This window comes from Pogona vitticeps, chromosome 2 (assembly GCF_051106095.1).
Source record: "Pogona vitticeps strain Pit_001003342236 chromosome 2, PviZW2.1, whole genome shotgun sequence".
Taxonomy (NCBI): domain Eukaryota; kingdom Metazoa; phylum Chordata; class Lepidosauria; order Squamata; family Agamidae; genus Pogona; species Pogona vitticeps.
The window spans coordinates 236848154-236862270 of record NC_135784.1 but is presented as its reverse complement, the minus strand read 5'-3'; the positions used below and the strand labels follow the sequence as shown (position 1 = coordinate 236862270).

The 14117-nt window shown below is 41.8% G+C and overlaps 1 protein-coding gene across 5 annotated transcripts in view; it reads right to left on the bottom strand.

Annotated features, from left to right (window-relative positions):
- Window positions 1-14117, bottom strand: part of VPS13A (vacuolar protein sorting 13 homolog A) — a 240710-nt gene that overhangs the window by 189838 nt on the left and 36755 nt on the right. For all 5 annotated transcript variants that reach the window (XR_013541528.1, XR_013541529.1, XM_020787771.3 and 2 more), the window contains exons 11-15: window positions 8791-8918; window positions 7834-7940; window positions 5528-5699; window positions 3147-3209; window positions 2531-2660 (exon numbers count right to left, since the gene is read on the bottom strand). Coding sequence is in view for 3 of the 5 variants with exons in the window: in XM_020787771.3 (XP_020643430.3) it covers window positions 2531-2660; window positions 3147-3209; window positions 5528-5699; window positions 7834-7940; window positions 8791-8918 (600 nt within the window). In the remaining 2 variants the exon portion in view is untranslated. The remainder of the gene's footprint in view (window positions 1-2530; window positions 2661-3146; window positions 3210-5527; window positions 5700-7833; window positions 7941-8790; window positions 8919-14117) is intronic.

Genomic DNA, 14117 nt, shown 5'->3' with positions numbered 1-14117 from the left:
GACTACAGTAGTCACATTAGGGCCTGTCCCCAACCATCTCTGGCTTATAAAAACTGCCAGAAAGTGATTGGTTGAGTGGTAGGAAGAATGATGAATGCCTCCTTGCAACAAAGTAGTATCCCACCATGCTTAAAGGAGGCAACAGTTGTTCAAAAAGCCCTCCTTGGATCCCACAATACTTAATTATTATCAACCGGTCTGTAATATTCCATTCTTGGGCAAGATGCTAGAGTTCATAGCTAGATTTAATCCTAGGTACGTTTGCCAGAAGTCCCTGAGTGGCTTCTCAGCTTTAGGGGTTCCAGGATGAGATGGATTATCTAGATCCATTTCAATCTGGTTTCAGGTGTAATTATAGGTTTGGTTGCCTTGGTGATTGACCAATGCCAGGAACTGGACAGTGGGAGCATGTCCCTATTGGTTCTGCTGGACCTCTCAGTGGCTTTAGATGCCATCAACCATGGTATCCTTCTGGCCCATCTCTCTGGAATGGGACTTGGAGGCACTGGGATCAGAGAAGTACGGATGAGTGGGGGAACTGGTACCAAGTCCAGGAACATAGCCATGATCAGTGTAATTGATACAGCTATCAAAGATAAGGATTCCATGGCTGAAACTGAGGGTGACTTGGAAGTAGCCTTGTGGTGCTGTGGTTAAACTGCTGTACTGCAGCCAAAACTGCTCATGGGTTCAATCACAGGTAGCGGCTCAAGGATGACTCAGCCTTCTATCCTTCTGAGGTCAGTAAAATGAGTACCCAGCTTGCGGGGGGGGGGAATGTGTAGCCTGCACAATTAACTTGTAAACCATCCAGAGAGTGCTTTAAGTGCTATGGGGCAGTATATAAGCAAGACACTTTTGCATATTAAGGGGAATTGAAGCCTCTGCCCCCTAAAAGATTCCACAGCTGAAACTGAGGGTGACCGATAAGAAAACTCTTGCATATTAAGGGCAATCAAAGCCTCTGCCCACAAAGCAATATGTTTGGTCTTCTTGTGTTTCTTTTTTTTGCAAGGGAACATTTTAAATGAGTCACATGGCAGTTTTAACAATTTATTTTGTCTTTTAGGAGCATCAGTATAATCCCTACCATCTAATCTGTAAGAATCAATATCAGCATGGTTGGTACCAAAGTGACCAAGACCACTGATTCGGAAGTTAAGGTTGAAGTAACCTCTGCAATTTCCATCACAGCTGAATGACCAAAAGAAAAATATTTGTCCCAGAAGGAGGAAATGGACAACAGACTAAGCTTTTTGACCCAGAGGGTCTCTACAAGAACACTAACCTTTTTGCAAGGTGTTGCTTTGTCTGAGTTGTATCATGCTACTATCTTGTCCCAACTATCTATTTACGGAAGACTTTATAGCCTGGATGTCTCTCACCATGCTGATGCATCTTTTTGGTCATGTGGTCTTTCCTCTATCCTGTTCAGTATTCCATGTTTGTTACAGACACCACAAAGAAAAAATAGGTTGCTTATCTGTAATTGTGTATTTCCAAGTGGTCTTCTGTAAACCTGAATAACCACCTGCTGTCTCTTAGCTCACTTACCCATTTTCAGCTAAAAATACCAAAATTCTACTAGAAGAAAATATATATTAAGATGACAGTACTATTAGAATAGTTCAATCCTAGGTATGTTTGCCAGAAGTCCCTGAGTTTAATGTTGCTTGTTCCTAGGTAACTGGGTAGAGGTTTACAATCTCAGTCAGATATCACAGAACATTAAGTCTGCAGTACAGTATATTCTATTAGAATGGTTCTTCTATGCTAGACTACTAAAGGAATCCTAGGGAAACAACAGAACCAAATGTTAAATCTTCTTCCACCTGTGTGGGTTTATGAAAACATATTTGTAGTTTTGTTTTAACCTTTGGTAACAAAATCAGGCAGGTTCCAGAGTATAAAATTAGAGATTCTTCTATCCCTCAAAAGACTTTCTTCCAAGTAGTTTCAGAGAATTCTGCTAGCTTCATGAGTTATTCTGCAAAGCTGCAAGTCCACAATAAAGTACACGTATTAGCATGTATGAGGTTCCAGAATAAATCCATGGCAGTTCTACTTAAAAGCCCTCATGTATGACAGTAAATTGTACTGGTCAGATGGGCTGCTGTTCTGACAAGGCAGCTTCATCATGTTCATAACTTCATTATATTTCACCACTGAAAGATGGGAAAGGATGTTATAAATATTTCAGTAAATACAGTAACTTTCTCATATATCTTCATCATTATCAGGTGCTGTCAAATTAATTCAAGGTTTCCCAGGTAGAAAATACTCAGAAGTGTTTTGCCGTTCCCTTCTTCTGTGGGCACCGTGGGACTGTATAGCTTGCCGAAGGCTACATAGGCTGGCTCTATTCACAGGAGGCACAGTGGGGAATTGAACTCCCAACTTCTGGTTCCATAGCAAAATATTTAAATGACTGAGCTATCCAGCCAGTCACATTATGAAGCAGTTTCAGCTTTGTAACCAATATATATGGTTAAAACATGCAAGGTATTCCTAAATCCAATCACATCTGTACCTTTTGGTTCTTCTGCAGCTTCAGGGCTTTTTTTCCCAACCCATCCCCACATCCAACCAAACCAGCCATCAGATTGTTCATCATCTTGTTTCATCCCCGGTCTGAAAATCTTTAATCCAGCTTTAGTTGCCTATTACATAAAACAAAAGCATAGTATTATTTTAGATTAATTATCAAATATCTTATTTAAAAGACCAAATATGCAGAAATCAGGCAGGATGTGGGGAAGCTAAGAAATGACCAGGATCTGTGAGCCTTAGAAGGGCAAAATCAGTAAAACCTACTCTTGTCTTGGGATTTCAAATTTCTCTTATTTTGAGAACTAATTGTTTTCTTTCATAGAATCATGTGCACCTTAGTAGTATAAACTACAAATATCCTGAAATGAAATGCCAAAATTGATATACTGTATGTATAGAACTTCATATGTAAACTGCATGCAATTAAAACATGGAAGCTTGGAATGTAAGTTTGTTTTTAAGGATTTACTTTTCATTCTGCAACGTGAGATGGGACAGAATAGATTTTTTTTTCTGAACTGGAAAGGTCCAAGAGAACTCAGGTTTCTACAGAAGCAAACCTATTACAATTTGGTTTACTGTTATAAAACACATACCTCAAATTCTGCCTGTTGCCTTGCCAGAGTGATACTGAATATATCAAGGGTCTTCTCTAGTTCCTATAAAGGGAAAGAAAATGATATAATACACAATATAAATAGGTAAGACAAACTATCTTCTTCATAGTTCTTTACAAGTGGGGAACCAAAATGTCAAATTACAACCACTCTAGGCGGCTAACAACATAAAATACACAGATAAAAATATAAAAGGATTTTTACATGATAAACAACTTCAGCAAGATGGAAGATGAACAATAAGAAAGGAAAGGAAAGCATCAGGAATTATTGTATAACTCTCGTGCCCGGCGGACAAATTGCAAGAACTGAGGGGAATGGGAGGAGCATGTGGCTCATGGGGGATCATCCCATAAAATTGTTACTTTAAGCTCTACAATATTCCAAGAACATCAGCGCAGGCACAGACTAAACCCATATGTGTGCATTCACAGAGGCCACGAAGAAGAACTATATCTACACTAAGAGAGTAAATATATAGGAGCAGGCAGGAAAAGTGTGCAGCTCAGTAATATTTTCCCCCATCACCTTTTACAAGTACACTAAGCTGAACAAGTTGGAATAACAACCTTTCAACAAAATAAAGTTCTTTACTATAACAGTAATCACTTCTCCTTTCCAGGCACTGCACAATATATACAGTTGCAACAGACTCCCTAGTCCAGAAGTTACATCTACTAGCAAGAAGTTTGAAGATGTGAATTTGACAAGCAGGGCCAGTAAGATTCAACTCCACTCTTCCCTTTCAGATTACTGCACGAGTTGAAACACTCAGAACTACTGCTGAGCTCTTAAATAGAAAATGACTACCATATTTTGCTATGCATAAGAGACTATTTTTTAAAAAAAATCATTACACTAAAAATTGTGGGGCATCTTATACACAGAAGTAAGTTGAGAACATGGAGAGAACAAAACTGCCTATACCTTGCCCCTGTAAACAGGCTTCCTTCAATCATGAGGCTCAGCTGCCTCCAATCACAAGGTTTAGTTTCCTACAGTCAGGAGCCTTAGCTTCCCCCAATCAGGAGCCTTGTGGAATTGATGTCAGCTGATGCTGAACAAACCAACTGGGACACATTTCGTTGGAGGTGGAGCCTATAGGCTCAGATGCAACAGGGACTCCTAATGTCTCAATGTTCTAAGCCTAGAGGCTGAATACTCAAAGTTTTCTTAATTTCGGGGTTAGAAAAGTGCAGGGGTGTCTTATAAACAGGGGTATCTTATAAATGGAAAAATATGGTAGTTTTCTGTTACACATGAGCAAAAGTATCCCTCCACACAATTGTTTTTAACCTCTTTGGTTCCGGCTGTAAAAGAACCCTGTGCGTGGGAGGGGGGAGGGCAGAGCCACACACAAACAGTGAAGCTGCACATGTGAGAGGTCTGAAAACTGGAGGATACCCATGAGTCAATTTTATAATGGCAAAAAAATATACAGGGTATTTTTTTTCCCTACTCATTTCCTCCCCAGGCAACTAATCCTGCTTTTGTCTAGCCTCCCAGACTAGACAAAAGAATATTTATTTATTTAAAATATTGTTATCCTATCTTTCTCCTTAAAAATGACCAAGATGGCTTACATAATTAAAAAGACAATATTCAAAACCCAAAAACTATACATATACAAGTATTAAAAAGAAATTAAACAAGTATTATATTAAAAACAGTAAGTAAAATCAATACTAAGCACATTTAAAACCACAGAGCACAAGAATCTATTTAAAAATCCCTCTCAGTTTGTCAGTCATTATGGATGAGCTTGCTTGAAAAGAAAAGTCTTTGCCTGCTTGCAGATGGACAGCAAAGATGGAAAGAAGAGAGCATGTACAAGAAACTTTTGTGAACAGAGTAAGTAACTTACAATGTCTGGCTTAGATCCAAAGATTCTATATGTCCTATATGAAAACTGCTTTGGAATATCTCCTGCCCACCTGGAATGGGTTTTCAGAGGCTCATTGGTGGAAGGAAGCTAGAATGGAACATGCTTTTACACAAGAGACTTCCATATGAAGCCACTGATTTTTCTGGTTTCAGTTAGCATAATACTTTAATTTTAACTATTTAACTAGTTTGAAATCGGTACCAATTAAAATGTGAAAACATTACTGTAATTAATCATGCAATCCCATATTATAAAAGCATGCTTGAATAGTCTTAGATCTTATAGTAAACCTTAAAATGTGAATCTAACTGAAAAATTACACCAACATAAATTGCCGCAAATTTCACTGGCAAATCCATGCAAGTTGAGAAGTCAGCTTAGAATTTGCTGTTGTGCACGAAGTCATTTATACCAATCAATTTATGTCAGCAGGCATAAATTACAGGATTCTGTCCAGCAAATTAGAATTACTAACCTCCAGCATATGCAAACACTCCTCAGCAGGCTTCTTCGATGTTATTTTCGTTTTGTATAGATCTTTGTAGCTCTTTACTTGATTCCTATGGTAATGAATGTGTTCCCAGGACCACATTTGTAGTTTCGGCTGGATGTTTACTTCAAGAATGCCATATATAACGTATCGCCACCTAAGAGAGAAAATTAACAATCTTTTGAAGCTGTATTAAAAATACTTCCCTTTAAATATACAGTGGTGCCCCGCATAGCGAGGTTAATCCGTTCCGGATTAACCTTCGCTATGGGAAAACATTGTAAAACGGATCCAAAAAACTCATTGGAACTCATTAAACAAAGTTTAATGCGTTCCAAATGGAGCCAAAACTCACCGTTCTCCGATGTTTTCCCTTGTACCGGCGGCCATTTTTTGTGTTCCGGCGGCCATCTTGGGTGTACCGGCGGCCATTTTTTGTGTTCTGGTGGCCACCTTGGTTGTACTGGTGGCCATTTTGAGAGTCCCAGCGGCCATCTTGGGTGTACCGGCACCCATTTTTTGTGTTCCGGAGGCCATTTTGGAACCGCTGAACAGCTGTTCCCCCATCGTAATGCGAGCATGCCCTCGCATTAGCGATGGGGAAATCCGCATCGCAATGCGGATTCATCATTCAACGGTGCACTCGTTATACGAGGCACCACTGTATCTTATTTAAAGGTCTTAAGTTACTGCAAACACTAATTTTCACATTCTCCCAAAGGACAGAAATGCCTAAGAGAGTATTAGTAGAAAATACCTACAGAATTCATCTCTACTGAATTTTGAGAGATTTTGGAGTTGCAAATCACTGGAATTATTTTGCAATACTATACTATGCTACAATGCATGGGTCCTGAAGTTTTAATTCCCTCCCCCTAGAGAAACTAGGCTTTAAAAAAACCTTACTGTTATGGCAGTGTCCTTCTGAAGAAAGATGATTTTGGCAAATGATGGACTCCCAGCCACAATATTTGGCAAGAATCCTCCCTCCAGGCCAAATTATGGAACCAGAGTTCTTAAACCCAGGAAGTAGAGCAGCCCACACATCTGCATACTGTTCCCTTTCTAACAGTTTGAAGTTTGCTCCTTCAAACTGTTAGAAACATGCCCCACTGAACTGTGGAAACTGTGAGGATTCCCTGCAGCTCACAAAGGAGCATGCGGGAATGTGTTTCCAGAGAGGCGGCCTCTGTATGGAGTGCATGTGTGGAAATGGCATGGAGGTGAGAAGGCTCTTTTGCCTCCTGCTGGTTTGATGGTTCCTGGTCCCAGAATTTGGTTTGGGAGTTCATGTCAGATTATAGGACTAGAAGTCCGTGAGTTCTGAAAAGCCCATCCCTATATGCAGAAAGCCAAAGTTGTAATAAAATTAAACTATAATGAAAAAAGGCAAAAAATAATGACCTTTCTGTGAGTGCAAAGTTGTACACAACGCTGTAGGTCTACTTTCATGTAACTTTTGTTTTCAGAGTGATAGTTCAATTACTCTGTTTCAGTGACAACAAAAAAAATGTGGCAACTCTGAAACTAACATTTATATCAATGTTACCTTTCGTAGACTACAGAAACTCTGGTTTCTCTTCAGATCGTATAAATCCTTTGCCTTTTACAATGAAACAAATTTACTAGATTTAAAGCACCAAAATATTTTTTATCGTTACAGTATGTGTTAACGTTGGAATGAAAAAAGAACCGATTTGAATTTTGTGCCACATGTGGGGAATTTCAAAGTGTATGCAAGATACTGGTTAGAAGCCTTTGAGAAATGTATTTGTAAAAGAATTCATGACTACCGTATTTTTTCCATGTATAAGACACCCTCATGTATAAGACACCCCCCACTTTTCTAACCCTAAATTTCTTCACAAGAAAGCTAAAGGGGAATGCAGGGATCGAAGTGCTTTGATGATTCCTGATTTCCCTCTTCACTTTCTTGTGAGGAAAGTGGAGGGGGAAAGCACTTTCCTCGCAAGAAAGTGGAGGGGGGGAAGCAGGAATCCTCAAAGTGCTTTGATTCCTGCTTTCCCCCTCTACTTAAGAAAGTGAGGGGGGAAGCACTTTCCTTGCAAGAAAATGGAGGGGGAAAGCAGGAATCAAAGCACTTTGATCCCTCCCCCTCCTTCTGTGTATAGGATGATCCTCAATATTTAATCTAAAATTTTCAGATAAAAGTATTGTCTTTTACACAGAAAAATATGGTAAGTTTCATCTCGAAAATCATACACTGCCATTTCTATAAACACTATCCAAAGTGATTTTTAAAACTTTTGAAAAATAACTGGACATGCTACCATTTTTTAGCATTATTGTGAACAGGAACATCTGGCCTATACTTCCGGTAAGGCAAATTTCGGGTCATCATATCGATTGATTCAAGGAGCTCCATAATACTAAAATACTGCAAGAAAATGCAAAATAAAGGTTACAATTGTACACAGGAATAATTACAACAAAAATCAAAGACATAACTTAAAAACAATCTTATTTATGGTAAAAACATTTAAAATAGAAAGCTTTCATTTTATATAACTGATATGAGAGATCAGAAATTCAAGCAGATGCTGGTAGCCTTGCCACTCATATCTCCCATCATTCAGGAAAGGAAAGACATAATAAAAGGCAGTTCACTCTTCCATACTACTCGACTGTCCTGTTCTGCCCTCCCTCTCATTCATCTGAATTGTACTTAAAGAGGTTTAATTTGTTTTTCCTCCCCATAGTCTGTTCTCAACCGTATTATTAGCAATCAACTGAGGTCCTGGATGGGGATAGGTAGGAAACATATTGCAAGGAAAATGCAAATACCACAATGTGATCTCTAGACATGGAATCAGAAAAACCTCATTCAGCTCCTAGGCAGTTATTCTCGGAGTTAACATTTAATGGAAATTAGACAAGACGAAATTAGACAAGAGGTTGCTTAGCTGCAACTATGTTTCATCTGTGAACTCACTCATGTGTTTACTCCACTTGCGCAACAATATTCCAGACCATTACATAGCTGAACATTGAGTTTTGGTAGATAAACACATATATGTGAGTTACAGAGACTGTGAAAAAGAAGAAAAATTACGTTCTTAGTGTTAGATACTGAGGCTGAGAACAGGAACTCAGATACAACCTTATTCTTTGCTTGGGATTGAACTGGGAAATTCTTCCTTGAATTACTGAAAGCTGTGGTCTCAAAATAGGAAAAATAATCAGCTTGCTAGCATTTCTGCACATTAAATATATTTATGGAAAATTACCTGTGGTTTATTAAGTTCTATTCCTATATCCTGAAGATTTACATCCAGATCTAGCTTTGGTGCAGAAAAATCAACATCAGATCGTGGATTCATCCGGAGCTTGGCTTTAGCTGAAATTGGCCGGAATACTACAAAATAGAATTTTAGAATAAGTTAGCCAGAAACAACCGGTACAAAATCATTACTTAATTGTTGGGTAGATTTTTGCTTCCTCAGATACTATACAAGCCTTCTCTGTAATTGCTCCAAGAGTCTGGAATTCATTCCCACAGGAGGTTAGACTGGGCCCATTTTTATTGTCTTTCAGAAAGCAGGTGAAGACCTTTCTCTTAAAGCAAGCTTTCTTTGAGTGACTGGCTGCCAAGAGGATTTTTTAAATGGACTGTTGTACTTTACTGCATTGAATGTATTTTGGTGTTGCTTATGTTTTTTGGTATTGTATTCATTGATCCGTTCAGTATTGTATACTCATTGTTACTAACTTAAATACAGCTTTTAATTGTTGTAAGCCACTGTAGGCCCCCTTTTAAGGAGAAAGGTGGGCTAAAATGTTTTAAATAAATGAATAAAATATGAGAAGACAGGAGGGTCTGTTGCAATCCACTACGCTATAGGTCCAGTCTCCATTGACAACCTTGTCAGTCATGGCTAGCACATATACAGTGGTGCCTCGCTAGACGATGATAATCCGTTCCACTGAAATCGCTGTTTAGCAAAATCATTGTCTAGCGAAAATCATTTCCCCGCTGGAATGCATTGAAACCTGTTTAATGCATTCCAATGGGGAAGAATTGTCGTTGTCTAGCGAAGATTGGCCATAGGAAAGCTGCTTTGCGAACTGCTGATCAGCTGTTTAGATCGCTGTCTTGCGAAGCTTAGGTCCCGAAAACACCTGTTTTGCAAGCACGGAGGAAATTTTCAAAATAGTCATCTAATGAAAATCAATTTGCGAAGCAGTGACCAAAATTGATTTGCGAAGCAAAGACCAAATTTCCCCATAGGAATCACTGTTTTGCGAATCATTATAGTGATTGCAAAAAGTCAATGTCTAGCAAAAAAACTGTCATGCGGGGTAAGTGTCTAGTGAGGCACCACTGTACTGTGTTTGACAGGGGCTTCATGGATGAGGCGGTGCCTTTTCCTATGTCCCAGCAGAGAGTTATCCAATTCAGGGTATCAGTAATCAGACAGACAATGGTATTGAGAGCAGTAAAGTAAAGAAATTGTATTGTAGTAGTAGTAATACATACAGAAGTGTCCTTTCTTCAGTCCTTTGGTCTTACACATTACAGCATTCAATTTAAGTCCATTTACCATAGCATAAATGAAGAGTTCATAGTAATATTATGATTCATAAATCTGTCTGTTCTGTTCTGAAACCTTTCTTGGCATTTAATGCTTCATAAATCAATCCTGCAGAGTAACTCCTTCTTCTCTCCATTCAACCCCCAACAAACAGTGTTCTGATGCTATTAATTTTAATGCCCTTTGTGGCCAATTAGAGATTAGCTTCTACAGACTTATTCTCTAGCATTTTATTTCCACAGCTGCATTAAATTTAACTGGTAAACTTTGTCACGTTCCCGGGGGTTACAACAGCAGAATCCGATAAGCCAGTCCTATGTCAGAAATTCAGAGAACGCAGAGCCGATATCCAAATACCAAAGCCAACTCACACAACGTAGTCCAGGGTCAGAGTCCAAAGCTAAGGGTCCAGAGAACAAGGTACAAGATAGTCAGGAGCGTGGATGTAAGCCAGAGGTTTGACTTGTTGCTTCCATGGACTTTCGGCTGTCTGAGAGCTGTTTATATAGTAAAACAGTCCTTGAACTGTTGGAAGCCTTTTCATCCTGTCAGAACTCAGGACTAGTTGATCGGATGTTTCTGCGGGCAGCCTTCAAGTGATCCTCTCACCTTTTCATCATGAGTCTTACCTCAGCCTGGCCCTCAGCCTATCTATTGGGGGAGGAGAATCTGGAGGCGATTCACCTGTTTGTGTTTCTAATCGCTCAGCATTCTCCTCAGCTACAGTTAACCCCTCAGGTTCTGGATCTTCGGCTTCACTCATGACACTATCCCCCTCCCCAGGGCTCCCCCCTTCAGGTGGTTCGGGTCGATCAGAATAGGTGGCATGGAACTGCTGTACAAGGTCGGGGGGTGTAACTTATTGGCGGGTTCCCATGATCGATCCTCAGGGCTGTAGCCTTCCCAATCTACGAAGTACTGAAGACCTCCCTGGTGGATTCGGGATTCCAGGATCTGACAGACCTCGTATTCTTCCTCACCATCGACCAAAATGGGTGGAGGTGGAGCCAGGGATGGAGGTCGGGCAGGGTCCGGTGCTGCAACAAGGAGAGACCGATGGAAAACTGGGAGAATACGGAGAGTAGCTGGGAGTTGTAACTGGAAAGCAACAGGGTTGATTTCATCCGTGATTAAATAGGGTCCTATAAACTGAGGGTCCAACTTACGGGACCGGCCAAGTCGGCGGAGATAACGGGTGGAAAGCCAGACCTGGTCCCCTGGTTTCAGAGGTGGCCCTTCTTGCCGTTTTCAGTCAGCTGCTGTCTTATAGGCATCCTTAGCTTGCTGAAGCTGCTCTCAGAGTAAGTCTTGGAGAGCCGGCAACTCACGTGCATGAGCATCAGCAGCAGGAACCACGGTTGACGGCAGGACAGCTGGGAAAAAGCGAGGATGGTACCCATAGTTGGCTACAAATGGGGGTCTGTTTTGTAGATGAGTGTACGGCGTTATTGTAGGCAAATTCAGCCAGGAGTAGCAGGGTAGCTCAATCATCTTGCTGATAGCAGGTATAGCAACGGAGATATTGCTCAAGGGTGGCGTTAGTACGCTTGGTCTGTCCATCTGTTTGGGGATGATACGCCAATGACAAGTGCACTTGGGTACCCAAATTGGTGTGTAAGAGTTGCCAAAACCAGGAAGTGAATTGGGAACCACAATCGGAAATTGTGTCAAGAGCCCGTGTAGACGGAAAACATGGTGAAGGTAGATCTAGGCTGTTTCAGGAGCTGTGGGAGGCTTGGAACATGGGACAAAATGAGCCATCTTGGTGAACAGGTCCACTATTACTAGAACACAGATATACCCTTGTGATTGTGGGAGATTCGTGATGAAGTCTAGAGATACTGTGTCCAAAGGGACGGCTGGTACAGGTAATGGTTGTAGCAGACCTGGAGGTTTGGCTGGCACGTCCTTGGCTTGACGACAAACCTCACAGGAATCAACATAACGGGCAACATCAGCTTGAACCCGGGGCCACCAGATTGCCCGTGTAAGTACAGAGTTTTGTTCCAACCAAAGTGTCCTGCAGGAGGGGAATCATGGGTCAGATAGAGCATGTTGGAATCATGGGTCAGATAGAGCACGTTCAAAGGGGCCCTGGAGGAATGTACAAGCGTCCACGGTGTAATAGGAGGCCCTGGTGGTTAGTAAAGTCTCCAACAGAGGCCTTTAGGAGTTTCTGCAAGCATTGCTTGGCCCAGGGATCTTGAGCTTGGCTGGCTTGAATTTCTTCAGCCAGGGATGAGTGAGTTGTAGTGGCTGCAAAAACTGAAGGGGATAGGATAGGTGTAATCGGAGGCTCTTCAGAGGTTGGAACAGTGTACTCCGGTTTGCAGGACAAGGCATCAGCTTTCCGATTCTGAGTATGGGGGATGTAGGTAATACGGAAGTCAAACCGGGAGAAGAAGAGACACCACTGGATTTGGCATTGATTAAGGCGTCGGGCTGTCTGCAAGTGTTCCAGATTCCAGTGATCCATCAAAAATTGGACAGGGTGACGAGCCCCTTCGAGGTAATGCCTCCAGACCTCGAAAGCGGTTTTGATGGCCAAAAGTTCCCGCTCCCAGATGGTGTAGTTGCGTTCTGGGGGTGTGAACTGCCGGGAGTAGAAAGCGCAGGGCTGCAGTGGCTGTGACGGATCCTCCCGCTGGGACAGTATTGCACCCAGGGCGACACTGGAGGCATCCGTCTCCACAGTAAATGGTAGTCAGGGATCTGGATAGTGCAGAATGGGCTTGGTGGTAAAGCAGGTTTTTAGTGTTGTAACAAGTTCCAAAAGCCGTCTTCCACTCGTTGCCAGCACGGATTTGCACCAAATTATAGGCACCACGGAGATCCAACTCGGTATAAATACGTGCCCCCTTAAGGCAATCCAAAAGTTCACCAATCAACAGCAGAGGGTAGTGGTCTCAAATGGTTATTTTATTCAAGGCCTGGTAATCACTCCAGGTGCAGAGCTCTCCGCCCCTCTTCTTAACAAAGATAACAGGTGCAGACAGGGGCAACGTGGACAGCCGGATAAATCCCAGTTTCAGATTTTTATCAAGAAAGGCCCGCAAGGCCGCGAGTTCTGGTTCCGACATGGGGTAGATACGTGCCACAGGAAGGGGTGCCCCAGGCACCAAATTGATAGCACAATCAAAGGGTTGGTGCGTGGGGTAGCTGGTCAGCCCCCTTCTCCTCAAAGACATCAGCAAAGTCCTTGTATTCCAATGGTATCACGGGACTATCTGTTGTCCCTGATGCAGCCAAGGTAGCCGGTGGACCCAGATGCAGACACGGGTCTCTGAAACGCAACTCCCCTTGTGTCCATTCCATTAGGAGCTTATGTGTTCGGAGCCAGGAAAGTACCAGAATAAGTGGGAAACGGGGCATGTGTGCTGTGACGTCCTCCTTTCACGTCACAATGGTCACGTCACTCTCATTCACACTTTATTCACGCTGCCACCAACCACACTTACTGATCTGACTTATCAGACAATGGTATGGATTTCAAAATAAAAAGGATTGTTTATTGAGAAAACATAAATAATAGTAAATCACTGTGGAAACTAAATAAGGCAATCAATGTGATAAAGTATCCCCCTCAATCACTCTCTCATTCAGACCTACACTAGCACAGTACCTCATAACATGAACAGGCCCTAACACCCTAACCAAGTTCCTAACCGAACCCTATCTCATCCCAATCTTCCCATCTCCCAAATCTCCCTTCACCACATTCACTCCCCCCTTATATACATTAACTCCACCCACTGAAGTCCCACCTCCTGTCCTGCCATAGGTAGATAAACTCCAGCCATAGCAGTGACAGGCGGGTGACATCATCACAGCCGTCACATGTGCAATGTTGAATTGTAGTTGCTCCTGATGGTGTTGGACCTGGAGAATGACCAGATGGGTTTCCTGGGTCACAGGACCAGAGCGGAGGAGACGCCCGTCTATGGACTCAACTAGGGTCGGTGTCTCTTTATCCTGTACAAGGATCTGGTGCTGTTTCACAAAGGCCATGTCAATGAAACAGC